This window comes from Diaporthe amygdali (genome assembly GCF_026229845.1).
Source record: "Diaporthe amygdali strain CAA958 chromosome Unknown NODE_19_length_847323_cov_64_739301, whole genome shotgun sequence".
Classification (NCBI taxonomy): Eukaryota; Fungi; Ascomycota; class Sordariomycetes; order Diaporthales; family Diaporthaceae; genus Diaporthe; species Diaporthe amygdali.
In genome coordinates, this window is record NW_026517039.1 from 824,776 (window position 1) to 847,170 (window position 22,395).

Genomic DNA, 22,395 nt, shown 5'->3' on the forward strand with positions numbered 1-22,395 from the left:
GGTTTCAGAGAGAAACGTAGGCCAAATGTGAAAATACTGGAGGAATCTGCGAGCAATGTACGGGTTGCTCTTATTAAATACTTATATGTCCTGCCCAGGTGGGTGACTATCACGCAGTCTTGTACGGAGGGGCCGCCAGATCCCAACATTCCCTCACAATCCAGCGCACCCTGTGAGATGATGCTCGGTGTACCGGTAGACAGCCCACGGCATGGCAACATAAAGAACGAGTTGAAGACTAACAAGGAAGCGGACCACCTTGTGCTGTGCCTTTGATGTGTACCCGTTTGTTCCTTACGGTCATGGTTCCACATTGTCGGGACCAAGCGACTGGAGTAAAATCCGCAGGCATGGAAGTGCCATGACAATCATCGTCCCATCTTCCCCGTCCGCATATCACGATGTGTCAGTTCCCACTTGCATTGGTGGAAAGCTAAATTCTCACGTCCAAGGGAGATTCCAATGAACATGCCTAACCTTCAACCTATAAAGTGGATATCAGTTCCACTTCTACGAGTAGGATTCAGATGTGGAGCACATGAGGCTGTTCGGTATCTTGATACATTCACGCCTGGCGTGTCCATTTATTTAAGCGCCCATAGTACCCTGTTGCGGCCCCCACATGCGGTGGAAACGTGTCTGAGGTGGTACGTGGTCACTGCGAGTTTGCGGCTCAATTTTCGAACTTCAACCATAAACGGACGCAGGATAAATTTACCGTAGTACAACACTCCACACAGAAATGGGTCTTTCCCGACCCGGCGCCCTTCCACGTAATTGTTGGCACCATATCCCAGTAATTCCGGTCCTCTTTACCTGTGGGACACTTGCGTACTGTATGCAGCAACATCCAGATGCACATGAGCAATATTTGTCTTATTGTTGCCAGTGATTCCCCGCATTCAATGTTACTATTGCTGCGTTGTTCAGTATGTATGCCGTTTACACTGTGCGCACAGAGTACCTTTTCTTTTCAGCTGGCAAGGGGCTCCAAGTCTGCGGTCATGTACGATGCGCCATGTCGAGCAACTCGTACAGTGACTGCTTTCAAGCCTGCAACTACTGCTCAGGACCCCCTGCCCCTTTTACATCCCGACTTTCTGGTCGCGGAGGATGGAGGGTTCTTTGGCATCCTTGTAATTCACATTGCATCGCGATTGAGACCCTCTGGACTTTGTTCCATGCACCTGGATCCCCAACCTTCATCAGTCTCTTGCAACCCACCTGTTGTAACATTTGAATGCCGTGTCTTCTCCCAGATTTCTCCGGCTCGAATGACCATCTCGTCCATTCATTGATCAAAGGGCACTCACAGTGATTCGTAATTTCGAATCACCCGGAAGGAACAATGGCTCCCTCACTTTCAAGTATTTGGACAACGTCGTTTCCCCCCAAGCCAACCTTCACGGAGAAGGATGTCCCAGACCTCAGTGGGAAGGTTAGCCAACAACAGTTCCTCATTTCACATTGGACACTGTGACTGTCCCGGGGTATTCTACTTACCAGTTTTCTATTTCAGGTCTACCTTGTCACCGGCGCCAACACTGGTCTTGGGAAAGAGTTATCACGCATGCTCTACTCAAGGAATGGCAAAGTCTACGTGACAGCACGCACTGAGGAGAAGGCTAGTAAGGCAATACAGGACATTCAAGCCTCTGTACCGGAATCCTCAGGCGCATTAGTGCCTCTCGTCCTCGATCTTGCAGACCTCAGCACTATCAAAGCCTCGGCAGAGCGCTTCACGTCCGCTGAGTCGAAACTTCATGTACTATTCAACAATGCTGGGTACATGGGGCCTGAGAACAAGGTGGATCGAACACCGCAAGGTCATGAAATGCACTTCGGTGTCAACTGCTTGGGACCATTCCTCTTCACAAAACTCCTGACTCCCACTTTGATCGCCACAGCACAAGACAAGGCGACGCCACCCGGCACAGTCCGCGTTGTCTTCTTGACTTCTTTTGCAGCCGATATCTTTAGCAACAAGAACACTATTGTTGACATGGACAACCTGGACTTCCACGTCAACAAAGATGCCAAGTATCGCTATGGAGCCAGCAAGGCGGGTGATTGGATCTACGGTTTTGAGATGTCCAGACGCTATAAAAGTGATGGTATTATTGGACTAGGTGTCAACCCTGGAAATCTCAAATCAGACCTTTTCCGACAACAAAGTGCTATTTTCAGAGCCTTGACAGGTCCAATGAATTACCCGGTTGTCAACGGCGCGTACACTGAGCTGTGGGCAGGCTTGTCCCCCGAGGTTACTCTTGAAAAGGCGGGAAGCCTCGTGTATCCCTTTGGGCGCTTTGGCGCGATTCGGAAAGACTGGACAGCGGCGACGAAGCCAAGTGCCGAGGGGGGCAATGGAACCGCACAGAGTTTCTGGGATTGGAGCGAAGAGCAAGTGAGAAAGTATCTCTAGTGGCGACCAAGCCATTTTTCGTAATCAACTAGAGAGGAACGACGCTCGCGGGCCAAGCATGTATGTGCAAGCAGGGGAACAGATTCTAGAACCGAGTGGCCTTATTTTCCGGCTCTGGATTATCATTGAATACTAGTCAATTATATTGCATCCTCTGCTATAGTCACAAAACTCGTCTCGTCCAGGCTACCAAGGTGTGCAATAGGCATGTGAGCGTGCCAAGGTTGTAGTTCTTTTCCAGATTTCGCTCGCTGAATACTAATCACTGCCACGAGCACTTAGTCAGTCAACTAGCTCGGATATACCGAGATCCTCCTTTGCGTTGGAGTTGACAGACTGTGCTAATGAACGCAATTGCGCCAGCATACATCACACAACCAACGCGTTGCATCTCCACTTAACACTGTTGGAGGAACCACGCCTATCTGCATCGAACAACCAACAGAGTGAAGACCCCACTTCAGTCATCTCACCCGCATGAAGCCATCGACGAGATATTGTTATGTCGCATTGGTTCTGGGTTTGGAGCGCATCGGTGCGAACATAAAAGTGCGTTGGTTCGACTTAAACAACATCGCTCGTCACTCGTGTCAGAAGCCAATACCACAGACTCCGTTGAATATTTCGACATGGCGCAGAAGCAAACAGCTCTTATTCAGTCACAGGAGGCGGATCGCGCCGGTTTCCTGTCCCTTACGACGTCCAATACCGATGCTCTTCCACCTTTGCCATCGCCATACCACATCCTCGTCCGCGTTCTCATGGTGGCTCTGAATCCCAATGATCACAAGATGCTAGCCCATTACCCCATGCCAGGGCACGGGGTGGGGTGCGACTTCTGTGGGATTGTGGAGAGTGGGGGTGATGTCGAGGACAGTCCTCATGTACACCGGCGAGGTACCAGGGTATGCGGCACGGTATTCCCGTATGCAGCAGTGGATGCCAACAACAACCACCATCGCATGGGATCTTTCGCCGAGTACGTCGTGGTCGACTCGCGTCTTTTGCTGAAGGTGCCTGATCAGTGGAGTGACCTACAGGGGGCGGCCCTCGGAGGAGTGGGCTGGTCGACTGTTGGTCTCGCGATGTCAGGCAGCGACGCTCTGGCGCTTCCGGGCCGCCCCTCGATGCCGGCAGGAGAGAAAAGGCCCGTCCTGGTCTATGGTGGCGGCACAGCTACCGGTACCATGGCCATTCAAATTTTGCGACTGTACGTTCCGCCTCGGCCTAATCCCTGTCCCAGCTTTTATGCTCGGAGTAGTTTTATCTAGCATTGCATGCTGATTTGTCCTATGCTTCTTCTAGGTCTGGATACTCCCCGATTGCTGTGACCCAATCTGCTGAGTCTGCAGCGCTGGCTAAGCAATACGGCGCAGCCAGCACGGTCCGTTATACTGGAGGTAACATGAAGGACTGCCTTGAGACTGTTCGCAGCCTGACAGCGGACGGTCCACCCCTGCGGCACGCCCTGGATTGCATCACTGATGTCGACTCGGCCGCGTTCTGCTTCGGTGCAATCACGCGTACAGGGGGTCGCTATGCTTGCCTAGAGCAGTTTCAATCCGCATGGCGCACCCGCCGCGTGGTCCAGGTGAAGGAGGTCATGGGCTATGAGATATTGGGACGGGCGGTGGATCTTGGTGGGCCGGAATCCACCTACACCCGTGGAGTCAACCAGGCAGCCTTTGAGTTGGGGCAAGCATGGGCAGGAGAGCTGCAAGCCCTTTTGGACAAGGGTTCTCTTCAGGCCCACCCGATCCAACAAGTCTGCTCAAATGAGGAAGGGAACAGCTGTCCATGGGCCCGGGACGTGATATCGGGACTGCAGACACTGATGGCGGGTGACGTACGGGGCAGAAAGCTTGTCGTGAGAATATCCCAGTGAAGGGCTGACGGAGGATTGCATATATACCCACAGTACATTCTTGTACCAATAGGAAACGGAGCTGATATGCAGTTGGTGATATTCTGGGTGGGGCAGTCAGCCCATTGCGGCACAGCAGTACTTGGGGTCCGTTCATTGTTTTAGCACGGAACAAGTTAATACTGTATACATGCACGCCCATCATATTTCACACAGTTTTCAGCTCGGTCTCCACGCCGCACATGAGCAGGGACTTTTCTGCATTTCCGCTCTACATGGCATCAATCTCCACTCTTTTTTTCCGAATGACAAGTGCTGCTGGAGCACGATCGTCCTTTTTCAATAGATCATCCATGAACACAGGCCACATTCACTGTGGTACGGCTACAGCATGTATGCGATTGACTCATAGGAGTACCAAATATGGTTCGTTTACGCGAATAACCTTGTTGGGGCTACGAGCAACCCCAATTGTGTCGAACATGAGATCTATGTTGCGCAACGTACGCTCATGTAAATCCCAACGGAGATAAGAACTATGGGACTGTGGGACTGTGATCCTTTCCATGCAACTTCATGGGCGGTGACTCTAGCAATGGAGACTAGTACCGAATGGAGGCTGTTGAGACCCCATTCCTTATGCGATTCGTCTTGCAAACTAAGTACCTAGGTACTTGAGATGTTCTAATCTTGAATGGAGTGCTTGATTTCTTTATCTCAGCTAAGGCTCGTTTTTGGCCGCGAAGAGGATTACGCAGTAGTGATTAGATATTGCACAGACCTAGAGCGACTCCAGGAGGAAATGTCTTTTTCGAACTCCGAATCTGCATAGTGCGTCACCGCGAGGGCTCGCACCATAAAACACTGCCCCTCCGCGGGCCTCTCACGTTGGCAGCAACTGATAGTTAGCTTGCCCCTTGAATAGCTAGACTACTGTTCGATGGCTGTAAGATTACAGTGGATAGTTGAACGAACTGTTGGCTTATGGAATAACTCCACCCTACGTTACGAACGGCTGGCTGGAGCACAGCCATGCTTCTAGTCGATGTTGTCCATTCTGGTAAGTCGTTTTGTAGTGGAGTGACTCGTTCTGCCGAATCAGTTTTCCTTTCCCTTGCTATTCTTCTTATTATTCCAACCCCCCCCCCCTTCTTTCTTCTCCAAAGAGTCTGCATTTCAGAGACCGGCCAAATGACTGCTCGGTCAGCATAGTAGCAGCATTTCAAGAGCCAGAAGCTCAACAAATGCTTCAGACGTTGCTGAACTTTCGGGATACCCATTATTTGCAATATCTCCTCACAGTCTGGCACTAAATCGAACCATGGTAACGCCGGCCACTGAGCCCATTGCTATCATTGGCAGTGCCTGCCACTTTGCCAATGTTTCAACGCCGTCGGAACTGTGGGCACTCCTGAAAGAGCCGCACGATGTTCGACGTGAGATCCCAGACGACCGTTTCAGCGCCAGTGGTTTCTATCACGAACGACATAGCCAACCTGGTCATACTAATGTTCGCCATGGATATTTAATGGACGAAGATCTCAGTGCGTTTGACGCAGAATTCTTCGGCCTGAAGCCAGTGGAGGCTAAGGCGGTGGACCCACAGCAAAGATGGCTACTTGAGACAGTCTATGAGGTGACAATGCTCCTTCCGTCATCTTAATTTTTGTTATCTGGAATTTGTGCTCACCATTCACGATCTGACAGGGACTTGAGTCTGCTGGTCTTACTATTCAGGAAATGAAAGGCAGCGACACTGCTGTATTCGTTGGAGTCATGAGTGGTGACTACGAAGCAATGTTGCTCAGGGATCTTCAAGCCACTCCAACTTATTTCGCGACGGGCACAGCGAGAAGCATATTGTCAAATCGCATATCACATTTCTTCGACTGGCACGGACCTTCAGTGACGATTGATACGGCATGCTCTTCGAGCTTGGTGGCCTTACACATGGCGGTGCAAGCCCTACGGACAGGTGACACCCACGTCGCTGTTGCGTGTGGATCAAATTTGATCCTTGGACCCGAGAATTTCATCATCGAGAGCAAGCTCAAAATGCTTTCGCCTGATGGCATCAGTAGAATGTGGGACCAAGACGCTAATGGCTACGCGTGAGTACTCCACCACCATTGAGGAGTCAAGTTAGTGAAATGAAGCTCACTCATGCTCGCTTTCAGACGCGGTGATGGTGTCGCAGCAATCGTGCTGAAGCCACTGAGCGCTGCTATAGCTGATGGCGATCATGTGGAATGTATTATAAGAGAAACGGGAATCAATCAAGACGGCGCAACCCCTGGTATCACTATCCCAAGCGCAGAAGCTCAGCAAACACTAATCCGTAGCACCTATTCGAAGGCCGGTCTCGACATTTCTAAGATCGAGGATCGTCCGCAATACTTCGAAGCACATGGAACAGGCACTCCCGCAGGAGATCCTGTCGAGGCCCAAGCAATCCAACGGGCGTTTTTCATGGAAGCCAACACTGCGAACGATAGACTGCCCCACACACAAATATCCGAGAATCGCCCGTCGCTGTTTGTTGGGTCTGTCAAGACAGTACTTGGCCATACCGAGGGTACCGCTGGCTTGGCTGGTATTCTCAAAGCATCACTGGCCATACAGCATGGATTGATTCCCCCGAATCTACACCTCAGCCACCTCAGCAAGAGCGTCTCTCCTTTTTGCGAAAATTTGGAGATTGTCCATGGCGCCGCCAAGCCATGGCCTCAATCCAACACTAGGTCTGGTTTGTGCAAAAGGGCAAGTGTGAATAGTTTTGGCTTTGGTGGAGCCAATGCTCACGCCATTCTGGAAAGCTTCCGCGACTCTGGTGCCAGCCCCGTGGACCATGAAGGGCCTTTATTCACACCGTTCGTATTCTCAGCCAGCTCCGAATACTCGTTGCGTGCCACCCTGCAGAATTACACTACGTTTCTCAACCAGACACCATTGCTCGATGCCCACGACCTAGCTTGGACCTTGCGCAAAAGGCGAACACTCCTCAGTCATCGAGTTTACGTTGCTGCGACCTCAGTAACAGATCTGAAAGATCAACTTTCCTCCATACTTCAGAAAAGCGACGGGCCGATCGGTGTACGCGGCCAGAGCAACAGTACATCAGACACAATCCTTGGTGTTTTCACAGGCCAAGGAGCTCAATTTGCTCGACTCGGAGCGGAGCTGATTGAAAATTCCTTTATAGCCCGGCGTATTATACAGGAATTGGAATCGCATCTGGCTTCCTTGTCGCCAGCGGATCGCCCATCTTGGTCCCTCATGGACGAGATTCTTGCCAGAGGAACTTCGACCCGTGTTGGTGAAGCGGCTATTGCGCAGCCTCTATGTACTGCCATTCAAGTCATGCTGGTGGAACTTTTGGCTGAAGCTGGTATTCATTTTAATGCCGTGGTTGGCCATTCCTCTGGAGAAATTGGCGCTGCTTACGCTGCTGGATTGATGTCAGCTCGCGATGCTATACTCATCGCGTACTTCCGCGGTGTCTATGTGGGCCGAGCAAGGAGCCCTAACGGTGCCCATATTCATGGCGCCATGATCGCAGTTGGGACATCGATGGATGATGCTAAAGAACTATGCAATGACGATTTATATGCCGGGCGGCTGTCTGTGGCCGCATGCAATTCATCTTCAAGTGTCACTATTTCGGGCGACGAGGATGCTATAAAGGACCTGCAGGAGCTCTTGGACGATGAGGAAAAGTTCCATCGTCAGCTTCGAGTAGACACTGCGTATCATTCGCGGCATATGGACCCATGCTATATGCCTTACCTCGAGGCGCTAAGACGGAATGGTGTTCAACCCATCAAGCCCGCACAGTCGTCACATAAATGCGAGTGGTACTCCAGTGTTTACGACTGCGTCATGGATATGGATGCATGCAACGGGCTGAATGGGGAATACTGGGCAGAGAACATGACGCGACCAGTTCTCTTCGCGCAGGCTCTGACAACAGCGCTCCACTCGACGGGCGGCCGGGGCTTCAGCATGGCACTAGAAATCGGCCCTCATCCGGCTCTTCAAGGCCCAGCATGCCAGACTATCCAGGAGGCCCTTGGAAAGACAATACCTTACCACTCTACCCTTATACGTGGCATAAATTCAGTAACGGCCCTATCCGGCACCCTTGGATTCCTGTGGCAGCACCTCCAACGAGACGATATGAAGGTTCCTAATCTTGAGGCTTACGAAAATGCCATGGCTGCTGATGGAGAATGTGGCAGCAACTACCGGAAGCAGTCTCTTAAATTGATCAAGGGCCTCCCAACCTACCCCTGGAATCACTCCACTAAATACTGGGCTGAATCCCGGGTCTCGCGGCGCATGCGTCTTCGCAAAGACGTCTATCATCCTTTGCTTGGCCACAAGGGCCCAGATAGCAGCAGACACCATCTTATCTGGCGCAATCTCCTACGAGCAGAGAAGGAGGATGACGATGAAGATATACTTCAGCTGAATGGTCATCGCGTCCAGGGACAGACGGTCTTCCCGGCAGCCGGATACATAGCCACTGCCGTCGAGGCGGCAAAAGATCTGCCCAAGGCCTCCTCCAACACGAGTCAATCACTGCAAAGTGAAGTCTCTCTTATTGAGATACACAACTTGGTGATCCATCAAGCACTTATTCTGACTTCTAATACTGGCGAAGGCATCGAAGTTCTAATTGAGCTTGACAATGTCAGAGCAACTCTCAACAACGATCGTGTGAAGGCACGATTCTCCTATTCGGCCGCTATAGGACACGATGATGAGCTGACGCTGGCGGCAAGTGCCGAAATCGAAGTTCGCATTGGAGAGAACTTGGACCCTCAGTTGCTGCCCATGCGCCAGCCTCTATCGCCGCATCTGGTGCCTGTGGAGAAAGACCGCTTTTACACGTCTCTGGCCAATCTAGGGTATGAGTATGAGGGCGTTTTTCGATCATTGACTGATTTGAAGCGGAAACACGGCCAAGCATCATGCGTGGTCGACCTTTGCAGTGGGGAAAAGACCAACGTTGCGTATGATCCCGGTGATGGGAGCAAAGTCAAAATGCTACTGCATCCAGCATATTTAGATTCGGCATTCCAATCCCTTCTTTTGGCCTATAGCTATCCAGAAGATCATCAGCTGCGCACTTTGCATCTACCGTTGCGTATTGAGTGCATCCGCGTCAATCCAGCACTCTGTCACGGCCTGAGTCATAATTCAGATGTCATCCATCACAAAACAGACATCAACTGTCAAGAGTTGGCCTTGGTCGATGCAGTGGTCGTTCGCCCTAGCAAGAATGGTCGGCCGTTGCCATCACTTTCGCAGCCGCAGGGTGGCTTCGAGGGCGACATCGATGTGTTTACCAGCTCCAGCCCTCACGCTGCTGTCCAAGTACGAAATGTACAGCTCGTGCCCTTGGGAGGATCGGCGAATGAAGGTGAAGATCGCAAAGTCTTCCTCGAAACGCAATGGGTGGACATGGTACCTGATGGTCTTGCCGCGGCATTGGCCGACCGTTCGATCGCTATGTCCCAGAAGGAGAAAGACCAACTCGCTGCCCTCAAACGCCTAGCAGTCTTCTACTATCGACAATTTGACGCGGAAGTGCCAAGCAAATCTGCACTTCGATTGCCTCCTGAGAGCGGTGCAACTGCTTACTTTCTAGAATATGCGCAGCATGTTCTGTCCTCACTTCCAGCGGATTGGCCAGAAGACACAATTGAAGATATTCACAAGGCAACGCAGGTGTGCGGTGGACTTCCTGATGTCGATGTGATGCATCTCGTAGGCCAAACGATGCCTCGTGTGTTCCGTGGCGAAACTACTATGTTAGAAGTCTTCCGAGAGTCAGGTGTACTAGACGACTATTATAAGCACAGCTTCTCGTCTGAACCCTCCGGGCATTGGCAGACGAGAATCGTGGAGCAAATTGCGATCAGATATCCGCAACTGAATATCTTGGAAATTGGTTAGTTCAATCCGCTTCTGTCTGTGTCTAATTCGTCTCTATGCCCTTCTACGATGCTTGTCAGAGACGCTTTGCTAGGACACATCTCGACCACCTCACCGTTGGTTGACCATAGACTAACGCGTCAGCTTGTAGGTGCCGGAACTGGTGGAACAACGAAGCCCATACTGAACAGTCTGGGTGATCGCTTTCAGAGCTACACCTTCACCGACGTCTCAGCAGGCTTTTTTGGCGCTGCTGCTAATGCGCTTTCCGCATTTTCTGACCGCCTTACCTTCAAGACACTGGATATAGAGAGTGACCCTTGTTCACAGGGCTTTCGAGAGGGGGCGTATGATCTCATTGTCGCGTCTTTTGTCCTGCATGCCACAGCATCATTGTCTCGCACCCTGGCTAATGCCCGCAAGCTCCTGCGACCCGGGGGGTTCCTTGTTGTCGGCGAAGGCAGCGTGCAAACCACTCCAGTATCCAGTTTTATCTTTGGTCCGCTACCTGGTTGGTGGCTTGGGCGTGATGATGGCCGTGTGCTATCACCCCATGCATCAGCCGCGGACTGGGATCGGTTATTGCGCGAGAATGGGTTCTCGGGGATCGACACGAAGGCTCCCGATGAGTGGGAAGACGTCCTTGGTGTTTGTCTGTTTGCTTCACAGGCTGTAGATGATCAAATTCGGTTTCTCCGCTCCCCCCTTTTGGACTCGACTCCAAAGCCCGAGCTCGCGTCAAAAAGATTGGTCCTATTCGGCGGTAAAACGCCTCATGTTTCGCGACTCATTGCAGAAATCAGAAAGCTACTGGAATCACTTTCTGTGGAAATCGAGGTTCATCAAACTCTTGCGAGCGTTGACTATGATGATATCACGACGAGTCAATCTCCAACAATGGCCATTCTGAGCTTGGTCGATCTTGACAAGCCTATATTCGAAGACATGACTGAAGTAGACTTTTCATCTATTCGGCGGATATTCTCGCAAGAAAAGACAATGCTTTGGGTCACGTCAGGACGAAGGTCCGGTGATCCATATGGTAACATGATTGTCGGCTTTGGTCGCACCGCCGTACACGAAACGCCAGGCTTAAATCTGCAGCATCTGGATGTTGCAGATCCTAACACAGATGGAGTCGCGCGTACGATCGCCGAGACATTTTTGCGTCTTTTGATGATCCCTACAATGGCTGATAAGGACCAAAAAGCAATGTGGGTGGTGGAGCCTGAGATCGTAGTGGAGGCGACTGGACGAAATCGGGTCGCTCGACTGATACCTCTTCGTGCTCTAAACGACAGGTATAACTCCGGAAGACGTCTCATCACGCAAGATGTTGACATCAAAGATAATCCTGTTGCAATATGTCGAGATGCATCCGGAGATATTGCACTTGAAAGAGTGAGGTCGGAGATTGTTCGGCCCGTCAAGGAGACGGCGGATCTCGGAGGCTCCTTGCTCAGTTTGCGCGTCACTTACGCAGTTGTTCCTGGTATCAGAACACCACTCGGGCACATGTTCCTCGCTGTGGGGCTAGAAACAAATACGGGGTCGACATATTTACTTCTGCTTCCCTTTCTGGCTTCTCTGGTCAGCGTACCTACCGCCGCCGCCTTGTTACTCCCCCCGAATATTCGCACAGACTCGAAGACACTTTCATTTCTAGCCGATCATCTCACGACTCTGTTCATTTTGAAATCAGTTCTTCCCGGTCAAGCTGTGGTGGTACATAATGCCACTGAAAGCTTGGCTGCAGCAATCTCTTCTCAGGCAATGGCCAAGAATGTGCTGACGGTCTTCACTGTGGATGAAAGCATGGATCATGGACTGTCCAGAAGAAATTGGATCAGCCTTCCACGATTCGTGAGCCAAGTTGACCTGTCCAAATTACTTCCTTATAGGGACAGGATTTCGTGCTTCATCAACCTGACGCCATGTAACGCCTTGTCAGACAGCTGGGAGTCGATCAAAGCTAGTGTTCCAGCCTGGTGTCGACTAGAAACAGTGGACACTCTCTATTCCTGGGAAGGTTCCCCTGGTCTTTTCACTGCTCATGCACTTATAGTGCAAGATCTTCAAGAAGCGTTCCAGATGACACAGCGGTGCAGTCAAAGCTGTCAAAATCCACCTGTGGTCATGAGACTGGAAGATCTGGTCACCTCAAAGCAAGATGCTGACCCAACTCACGCAAAAAATGGTCTCACCATTCTTGATTTCACGGCTCAAACTCTACTACCTGTACGCGTCAGAAGATTGGACGCTTATGGAACCATGTTCAAGCACGACATGACATATTGGGTGGTCGGACTATCCGGTGACCTAGGTATTTCGCTCTGTGACTGGATGATTAGTACTGGGGCGAGGCATCTCGTTCTTACAAGCCGGAAACCAAATATCGACAAGGCCTGGATGGAGTCGCACCTACATGATGGAGTGCATATAACAATCATTCCTTGGTAAGAAGACAACGCTCTGGCTCACCTCTGATATACCAACAAGGGCTAATGAAAATCTTGTAGTGATATCACTAGCTACCCAGCCCTCACCGCTGCCCACGCGCAAATTTGTGCCGCACATCCACCTATCGCTGGGGTGTTCAACGGTGCCATGGTGCTGCGCGATACATTCATCCGTAACATGGAATTCACGCAGCTTGAGGAGGTAGTGAAACCAAAAGTGATCGGAAGTCTCAACCTGGATAAAATCTTCTCGGCAGCCAACCCTCCTTTAGACTTCTTTGTCCTCTTCTCCTCGACCAACTTCACCATAGGTAACCAGGGCCAAGCAAACTATGCCGCCGCCAACGCCTTCCAGTGTGCCCTCGCAGCCTCGCGAAGAAAGCGTGGCCTTGCTGCCTGCGCAGTAAACATCGGCGCAATCATTGGAGCAGGGTACATCCAACGGTCAACGAACTATAGGCGCGTATTGGACCTCACTGTAACTCGTGGGAACATGATGCACTTGTCTGAGGAGGACTTTCACCAGCTCATCGCCGAAGCTATAGAAGCAGGTCGGCCTGGATACGGCGGAGTGGCTGAGCTTTCTACAGGGCTGATGGACGTTGAGCATGACACGGCATCACCGCCTCTCTGGTTCTCGGATCCGAAGTTCGCCCACCTGACTTTGCTTCGGGACGGGAACAAGAGCTTGGAATCCTGTAGAACCGAGCCAAGTGCCAATAACAATAGTCCCGTCGCCTTCAAAGAGCGACTGAAATCCTGTCAAAGCCTCATGGACTGCGAGCGGGTGATTTCGGAGGCGTTCGCGGCCCAGCTTCGTCAGGAGTTACAGATCACGGGGACATCGGACACCGAATTGATGGAGTTGCGCAGCAACGAGATCGGACTTGATTCCCTCGTCTCGGTTGACATCCGAAGCTGGTTCCTAAGAATGGTTGGTGTCAGCATCCCTGTGCTGCGCATAATGAGCAACAACACCATGAAAAGTCTCGTTCAGCTAGCGGTAGAAGGTCTAGAATCGGATCTGACTGCGCAGATATCGACTACCTCCGTCGACGGAGGAGAGGTGACTGAGAAAAGCGACTCATCAAGTGATGTGGCAACACCTTCAGAAAGCGTCAGCAGCCATGATTCACCATTACATTGTCAATTGCCAAGGGAAACAGCCGAAGCCCAAGTCGACTGGGAGGCCGAAACGCTTCCTCCAGCCGTCGACCCCGATATAGACCGCCAGCTCCGATCTAATCCCGGCTGGACTCCCTCCCCATCAGCTCGACCACGAACTCTTGTTCTCACGGGAGTGACTGGGCTCCTGGGATCACATTTATTGAACTACGTGCTCAGCAGTCTCCCAACAGTTGTTAACGTCATCTGTATTGGCATACGACGTCTGCCGGCCCCTCATGCAGACACGCGGGTCAAGTTCTATTCCGGAGATCTCAGCGCCCCCCGTCTCGGCTTGTCACTTTCCGATTCAGTGTCCATATTCGCAACCGTGGATGCGGTGATCCATGTTGGTGCCGACACGTCGCACTTGAAGCCCTACGCAGCGCTGCGTGATACCAACGTCAAATCTACGGCAGAGCTCGCGCGGCTGTGTCTTACACGCCGAGTTCCGCTGCACTATGTATCCACCGTGGGCGTTGGTTTCTTCTCTGGGGAGCATGAACTACGGCCTCAACGAGCCTCTGGCACACCAGGACGAGAGAGTGAGGGGTACACGACAAGCAAGTGGGTGTGTGAGCGCATGCTAGAGCGCATGAATGCCGATACGGGGCTCCCTGTCTGGATTCATCGTCCCAGCGCGATTCTGCGGCTTGGCAAGGACAATGAAGGAGATCGAGCGAAAATGGACTGGTTGAATGGCCTGCTGCGATATGTGTGGAAGCTGAGAGCCGTGCCAGCTGTGACATATAATAAGGGAGCGTTGGATCTAGTGTATGCTCGTAGTGTGTGTGAGCGGATCGTGCGGTGCGTTCTTGTTGGTCTAGAGTCGGGGTCTGACCTGGAGAAAGGTGTGAATTATGTCCATGAGGTGGGTGACATCGTGATTCCGCTAAGCCGGATGCACGAAGTTTTGGACCTTGACCTTGAATCGGACGGCACCGATGGCATTCAGGGACTTAGGAAGGGCGAAGCGAATCACATGGGTGATTATTCGACTCCCAAATGCGAAATTCTGCCAATGGGTGAGTGGGCCACGAGGGCAAAGGCTCAAGGTCTACATCCCGCTGTGGTAGAATTGATCGAGGGGATGGATGGGCCGGACAAGCCGCAGTTTCCAAGTCTGATCAAGTCTTGACGTTAAAGAGGCGATATTCTCCGAGAGACTTGTGATAGTGTCTGACGAACGGACGGGAACCCAAGGCTTTCCGATAGAATGAAGTTCAATTTATTTTATAATGAAATCGAAATGTGGAACTTTCAGCAGAAGTGCCGGAAACACTTCATTCATCTCATTTTACGGGCGTGTCTGTCATGCAACACATGTTCCCCTGGCATTTTGCCTGGATACTTACAGCCCGTGAGTATGCCTATACGTGACACAGTTCCGTGCAACTGACCCTAATGAATTCCATGAGGAATGATTCGCTGGTGTGACCTCTTTTGCAGGTGCATGCAGAACAGGCCACCATTAGAGGGGCAGTGCCTTGGCTGACTTCAAATTGAGATTTATATTTCAGGCTGCCCCTCTCGTTTGATCTTACTTTGATCTCCTATTTATGTCACCCCATGCGCCTTGCATACCCACCAAACTTAGTTTGAAGACCTCTTTGCAGCATGGACCCCGTTATAGCCTTTGGCTTGGCCGCAGGCATTCTGCAATTTGTCCAGTTCTCCTCCGACATTTTCAAGACCGCATACGGGTCTTACCGGCTTTTGCAACAGGACAGTGCGGGCGCGGTTTGTGAGAGGTTGAAAGAGCTCAGCAATGAGTTCAAAAACTCGGATTATATGAAGAGCTGTGGAACAAATTTGATATCTGCACGATCGAGGTCACGACTGGAGTCTTAAGCAACTTCAGAAGAGTCTCGAATCCTTTGCCCAGCTCTCCGCGACAAAGGAGAGGTTTTGCGTCTTCGTCGACGGTTTGGACGAATTTGATGGAGACCATTCGGATATGGTTGAAACTCTGCTTCGACCATCGGACTCTACCCACCTCAAATTATGTATCGCCAGCCGACCACGGAATGTGTTCGAAATAGGATTTGGCCAGTCAGAGCAGCACAAAATCTACATGCAAGATCTTACTCGTCAGGATATCCTGAATTTCACCCGAAGTCGGCTAAAGGGGCATTTATGGAACAGATGGGCTCACTCGGTCACCACAGAGGAATGCGAAACACTTATAAAAACTGTCGCTGACCAGGCAGAGGGCATTTTCTTGTGGGTGTTCCTTGTCACGAGGTACTTGCGTGAAGGTATAGACAACGGCGACACATTTAGGAACTTACAAGCGATGCTTAAGACCTTCCCACCGGAGCTAGAGCTCTTTTTCAAACAAATATTTGACAGAGTTATTCTCTAATGAACTATTACAATACACCAATCTTTCAATGGAAAGACTTTAGATTCTCACTCGTTTCTGTCTCGCTGCAGAGGAGCACAATTTGCAGGTCTTGTGACACGTGAGCCCCGGGTAGCTGCAGCATGTACAAACAACGCTTTGCCTCCTTAGGTACTCTGTCAACATGTTTGGCGCACATGCATGTATTTACCCCTCCAAAAAGAAAACGACCTGTGGCTAGAAGGTTTGATTCAGTTATCCTCCTTGATGACGTGCTAAAAGTGAGTTGTTCAGCACTGTACTCATTAGTGTGCCCAAGATGTCGTCCTCGTATGTTACCGCCAACTCAGACCAAGCACCTCAGACTATGGCTGCGATCTTTGAAGCAGTCATGTCCTCAGATGAAGATGCGGCTCAGCGCTTGTTGGAACGAGACAAGCAGAGTCTTCGCGCAATGACTATGGAAGGAAACACACCACTCCACGTCGCAATCCAGCACGGCCATATGGCTATGGTTAGGCAGCTTGTGCTCAAAGGGGCTGATCTGGAAATTAGAAGCAGAGACGGAAGCGCACCTATTTACTTAGCTTCTGCCTTGGGCTTCGTCGATGCCGTCGAATTTCTTCTAAGATATCATGCGGACGTTGAGGCTTGGAACGCCGCCACTGGGCTGACTGCTCTCCATGTCGCTGTCACAGGTGAACACAAGACTACTATTCAGGTACTGCTTGAATATGGGGCGAATAGGTGGAAGCGGGACTCCCATGGTCACTCGGCACTCGAACGTGCCCAGGCGAACGACGAGGTGTTGACCATACTGCAGTCCGAGTCGCTACTACAAGGGCCGTCAGTCGTATCGGAAGACCCGCGAGATGCCTCATTGCCGAGGTTCGACAGTTGTTTCGCCTTTCCTGAAGATTTGAGCCAAACAGATGCCTGCAAAAGGCTCAAGGCAACCATAGTAGACTTCTATCTGGATAGGGCCGAGCAGAGGATACAAATGTCAGCGAGCATACAAGACCTTTTGTACGGTGACGGTCCCGAGGCTATTATGACGAGAGCGTGGCCACAAAGAATGAATGGATTGAAACCTGCATTTCGGTGGTATCACTTACCTGCGAATAATGTACGTACAAAGCCTAGAAGTTAGAGCCTTTGCACCTGCTTACTCCTCATTGTGCTGGCAGATGCAATGGGTAACGGTATGACAATGGCCTCATAGCACCATTTGGTATCCTGCAGCTGACACTGTGATGTTCTTCAGGCCCTCGTGAAGCGACATCTCGCTGGCAGTGACGAAGGCGCTCGCTGGTTGTCAGATGACTTTATGACCAGCCTGGGCTTGTGTCGCCCGCGAGATCAGTCTGTGTTTGCATTTATGAAATCTATGTGCCAAGCGAGTAAGGTATGTGACTCATGAGAATTGTGCTGTTATCAATAAATGCTGGAATGCCAGTGCTTATATTTAAGGCCCATCCTGATGACCGGTTCGGCAAAAGTAAAAGTTCTCACGTCGCAGCATTTGTAAGTCCCAATTCACGCAACGATTTGACCCGTACTCAACTCAGGCCTCTAGATTCCGTTCTTGAATTACGAGACACAGAGTGGATTCCAAGCCATGTCAGAGGTCATTTTGCGAGTCACCAAAGCAAGACACTTACATCTTGCTTCTCGTCCCGATCTGCCTTCACGAGCAGCGGAGTCTGTCCTTACTGGACAGTCCACGGCTGCGCCACGAAGTGTAGAAGGAGTCCGAATGACTGATGAGATTGGGGAGACTCCAAGCTTTGACCATCAAGAAGCTCTCAACGAGGTCCATCAATTCGATGGAAATGCAGCTAATCAGACAGTATCTAATGGCTGGCCAGTCACTGGAAGGGTAGGCTCAAGTGGAACGGTAGGTGCAGAGCCACACAACCTGAGTGGCGATGCTACCAGTGACTACACCTCCGCGAATTCTCGTTTGGAACGAAGTATTCAAAGTAGTCTTCAGTCTGAATCCATCATGCATATTGATAGACGACCTTCGAAAAATAGGCAGCAGTCCCTGAGTCCAACTGTGAGGTCTCAAGAATCTTCTGAGACAAGAACGTGTGAGTCTGGAGGCCGAACTTCAGCAGATATGATCCGAACACGATCGTTCCACACCGCACGAGAGACTACATCAACGCGGATTTCTCCTCCACAGAACCCAAAAGAAAGCCTCATACAAGGATACTTGTTTTGCAAGAATTTGGAGCCTGGTCCTCTACAACTAAGACGCACGTTGGATCAATATCACTATGCGCATCTTGACACGACAAAGCATAGGGACAAAGATCAAGTTGTACTCAGGTATACTTCAAAGACAAATTCACAGCCCAAGTTGTTCATGGTTGATCAGATGTGGTTGTGGGTTCTCAACGGAGGTAAGTAATGAAGTGTACGGTTTCAAATTGAAAGCCCCTCATCTGCTGATGTGTCACTCAAAACTCCCAGATACGGTTATTAGCTGTTTTCCAAGTAGATGGAATTCTTCAACGGATCAGCGCGACCCTAAGTTTCTGATGTCTTTATCGCATATCGACGGCGATCTGCATATCAATGGTGATGTTCTTGATCCATATCACACACTCATAAGATATCTCGGTCTGTTCACACGCAAGCCAATGACTTCGGCATTTGAATTGGCAAAAATACTCTCGTCATGTTGCGCCAATATCTTCGACGACTCAATTCTGCCCGAAGACCTCGACTTCTTCGAATTCTTTGATAGAGCCATTCGAGACGTCGTGAGTGAAGCACTTGAGCGGATCCATCGCGATTTGGATACGCTGACAAACCGCTATCAGAGGGATGAGGTGGCCCAAATCCTTCATGACTTTCATGCCAGAGCAACTGGTATTCCATCTGTGAACAAGGCCAAAGAGCAAGAAGTTCCAAATATAGCCAAGGAAACAGGCCTACTCATTGAGATCGAAGACATCCGCGACGAGATTGGGATGCTAAGAGCAGTTATAAAGGACCAACGCGGCCTCTTACGCAAGATGAACAGCATAATGGCTGACAACATAGAGGAAATCGAAGGCAGTACTGAGAGAAAGGGAGAGTTTACAGAAGACTTTCCAGTTTTAGAGCGTCATTTGGTCAAGATCGAGAAAATGGAGGAGATGGCTTCAGAGACAAGTAATCTTGTAAGGGCCAGTATACATCACTTGAGGTGCTACAACTGTTTGATATGTATTGCTGACAACCTTCCAAGCTTCAATTCCTTGTTGATTTGAAACAGAAGCAAGCCAGTATTTTCGAAGCACACTACGCGCGGAAGCAATTGGAAAAGGAAGCCGAGCAGGCTCAGGATACGGCTAGGCAAAGCCAGACTACGGTAGTCTTCACTGTCATCACAATTGTCTTCGTACGTGCTGCTACAAGATTCACGCAGACTTCTATACTGATCATACGACGCAGCTTCCGTTATCATTCATGGCCGCATTCTTTGCAATCAACATCAATGCGTTTCCTGTGGATGAAAATGGACAATTGGGCTTGGACTATGTGCTGCGATATATGCGTAAGAATGAAATCCTTCTGCCATTGATAATCGATGGTTCCAGAATAGCTCATGCTGCAGATAACGATAGTTGGGGTCTCTGCCGGACTTTCGGTGCCATTCATACTGGTCGTATTCAACCAGGAGAAAGTAGCTAGAGGATTGGGCCTCTTGAGGATCGTCATACTGCGGATTCCGGTGTTGGTCTGGGAGGTATTGATTGCTGCAATCATTGCAATGGTCGTCACATGGACTACACCACTGACGTGGGGATTGAAGCTTGTGTTGACAATTGTCACAGTTGTAGCGACAGTGGCATTCATCTCTTACTATAGTTTGAGGGTTTTCCTCACTAGTTCCTCATTTACATCAAGGGAGGAGCCGCCAGTGTGGCTTGTAGTGGTCAAGATCAAGAAAGCTATCAAGGAACGTGTGGAAGCTTGGAATTGAGGCCTCTGTAGAAGGCTCGCTTTCGTACAACATCCGCACGAGTTAAGCACTACTCAATTTCGGAAATCCTGCCTTCACTTTAAACTCCTGCATAGCTTCCAGCCTCCACGTGAAACGATTCAAACAAAGTCGATATGCTTGATATAATCGGCAAAGTTACGCTGCCAGGGATCTCAAAACTTCGACCGATTTGACTATAGTGTGCATTGTGTTAACTAACTATACTGGATTAATTTAACTAAACTAAGTAGGTAGGTTTATACTAACTTTATTTATTTTACTAAAGAAATACTCTTACTTACTTTATTTTATTAAGCTATTTAATAGGTATAATTAAATTAGTTTAAATAGGTTATTATTAAATTTTCTAGTATTTTAAATAACTAGTAACTCTTTGCTTTATATATTTTTTAGAATATAATAATAATATAAAACTATATAATATATTATATAGTTTAATTAGCGCTAGTATTATAATAAAATTTTAATAATTAATAGTAAAAAGCTTTATATAATTAAAGCTTTTAGTTTAAATAATAAATTAAATTAAATAATATATATTTTAAGTTTTTTTATATATTCTTTTATATACTAAAATAAGCTATTAATTATTCTCTTTTAAAGCTAAAACTAGGATAGCTTTTTATAATGCCCTTTTAGCCTAGTAATTTAAAATTATATATAAAGGTATATTTTTTAGCGCTAAATTTATAATATAATATAATAATATTATAATACTCTAGCTTTTTATTAACCTTTTTATACTAATATTTTTCTATTTTTAATATAATGCTTTAATAATAAATATATTATATATTTTACTATAGTTATAGCTAAGCTTTATTAATTAATATTATTTTTATATTAAATTTTTTAGTAAAAAGTTTAATATTATAGTTTTAATTATATAGCGCTAGTTATAATATAGAGTATATATTATATAGATAAAAAAAAATAACTATTTATAGCTATAATTATATTATATTAATAATTATTAAAAATATAAATTAATTAAATTTATTTTAAGTATTTAAAATAGTTTTAAGCTTAAAATATTAATTACTAAATATTAAAAATATATTATTATAATTAATTATAATTTAATATTTATAAGTATTATATAGTTTATAATATATTAAAGTAGCTTATATATTTAATAAAGTATATATTTAAATTTAATATATACTTTACTAAGTATATAAGCTATTTTAATATAAAATAATATAGCTTTATATAACCTTTTATTTATAAATAAATTTTATAATTATAACTTTAATTATAATTATACTATAATAAAAATAATAATATTAATAAATTTTTTTTTACTTTTTTTAAATTTTTTATTTATATATATTAAAATAAAAAGTTAAGTATAATTATTAATATTTATTTATTTACTTATTTTAATATATAATTATATAAAAATTATAATTATTATAATACTTACTAATATATATAAGTTTATTTTACTTTATTAATATATATATATATATATTTTTAATTATTTTTACTATTAAATTAACTTTATATTTAATTAAATATACTTTATAATTAATATTACTAATATTTTTATAAATTTAATTGTTTAATAAGCAATTTAAACTATTATTTTTAAAATATAATAAGCCTTTTTTTAAAATTAACTTTTTAATAATATTAATATTAAAAAAGTATAAAATGTTTTAGCTATTTATTTTTTAATAATTAATTTATTTTATTAAATAAATATTTATAACTTTAAATATTATATTAATAATTTTATTATTATTATATAATAATTATAACTAGTTTTTAATTAATAAACTTAATAAATAAGTTTATATTTAAAAAAATATTTAAAATAATAATATTCTAAATAATATATAATAATAATTAATTAAAAGCTTTATAATTATTTAAAATAAATACTTAAATTAATTATTAAAAAGCTATTTTAAGCTAATACTATTTATATAATAATAAATATATTTTATATAATTTATTTTTTTAACTTAGCTTATAAGGTTTATAAGCTTATTATAATAATTTTAATAATTTATTAAATTTTAATTTATTTAACTTATTTAGCTTATTTAATAATTTTAATAATTTAAATAATCCTTTTTTATATAAATAATTAATTATATAATTTATAATTTAAATAAATTTTATTTTTATATATAATTAATTTTACTAATTTAATAAACTTTTTTTTAATTTATTAGTTTTTTTTAATTTTAT

The 22,395-nt window shown here is 46.8% G+C and overlaps 1 protein-coding gene across 1 annotated transcript; it reads left to right on the forward strand.

Moving 5' to 3' along the window:
- Nucleotides 1-5,610: 5,610 nt before the first annotated feature.
- J7T55_010616 (uncharacterized protein) lies at nucleotides 5,611-20,175 on the forward strand (the record flags this gene model as incomplete). Its single annotated transcript, XM_053145177.1, has 15 exons — nucleotides 5,611-5,925; nucleotides 5,997-6,400; nucleotides 6,467-10,245; nucleotides 10,381-12,685; nucleotides 12,749-14,877; nucleotides 15,486-15,596; nucleotides 15,685-16,075; nucleotides 16,491-17,322; nucleotides 17,384-17,398; nucleotides 17,461-17,601; nucleotides 17,773-18,604; nucleotides 18,675-19,369; nucleotides 19,438-19,590; nucleotides 19,644-19,746; nucleotides 19,817-20,175. The coding sequence occupies 15 exons, from the start codon at nucleotides 5,611-5,613 to the stop codon at nucleotides 20,173-20,175; spliced, it is 12,564 nt and encodes a 4,187-aa protein (XP_052992462.1).
- Between the last annotated feature and the right edge of the window lie 2,220 nt (nucleotides 20,176-22,395).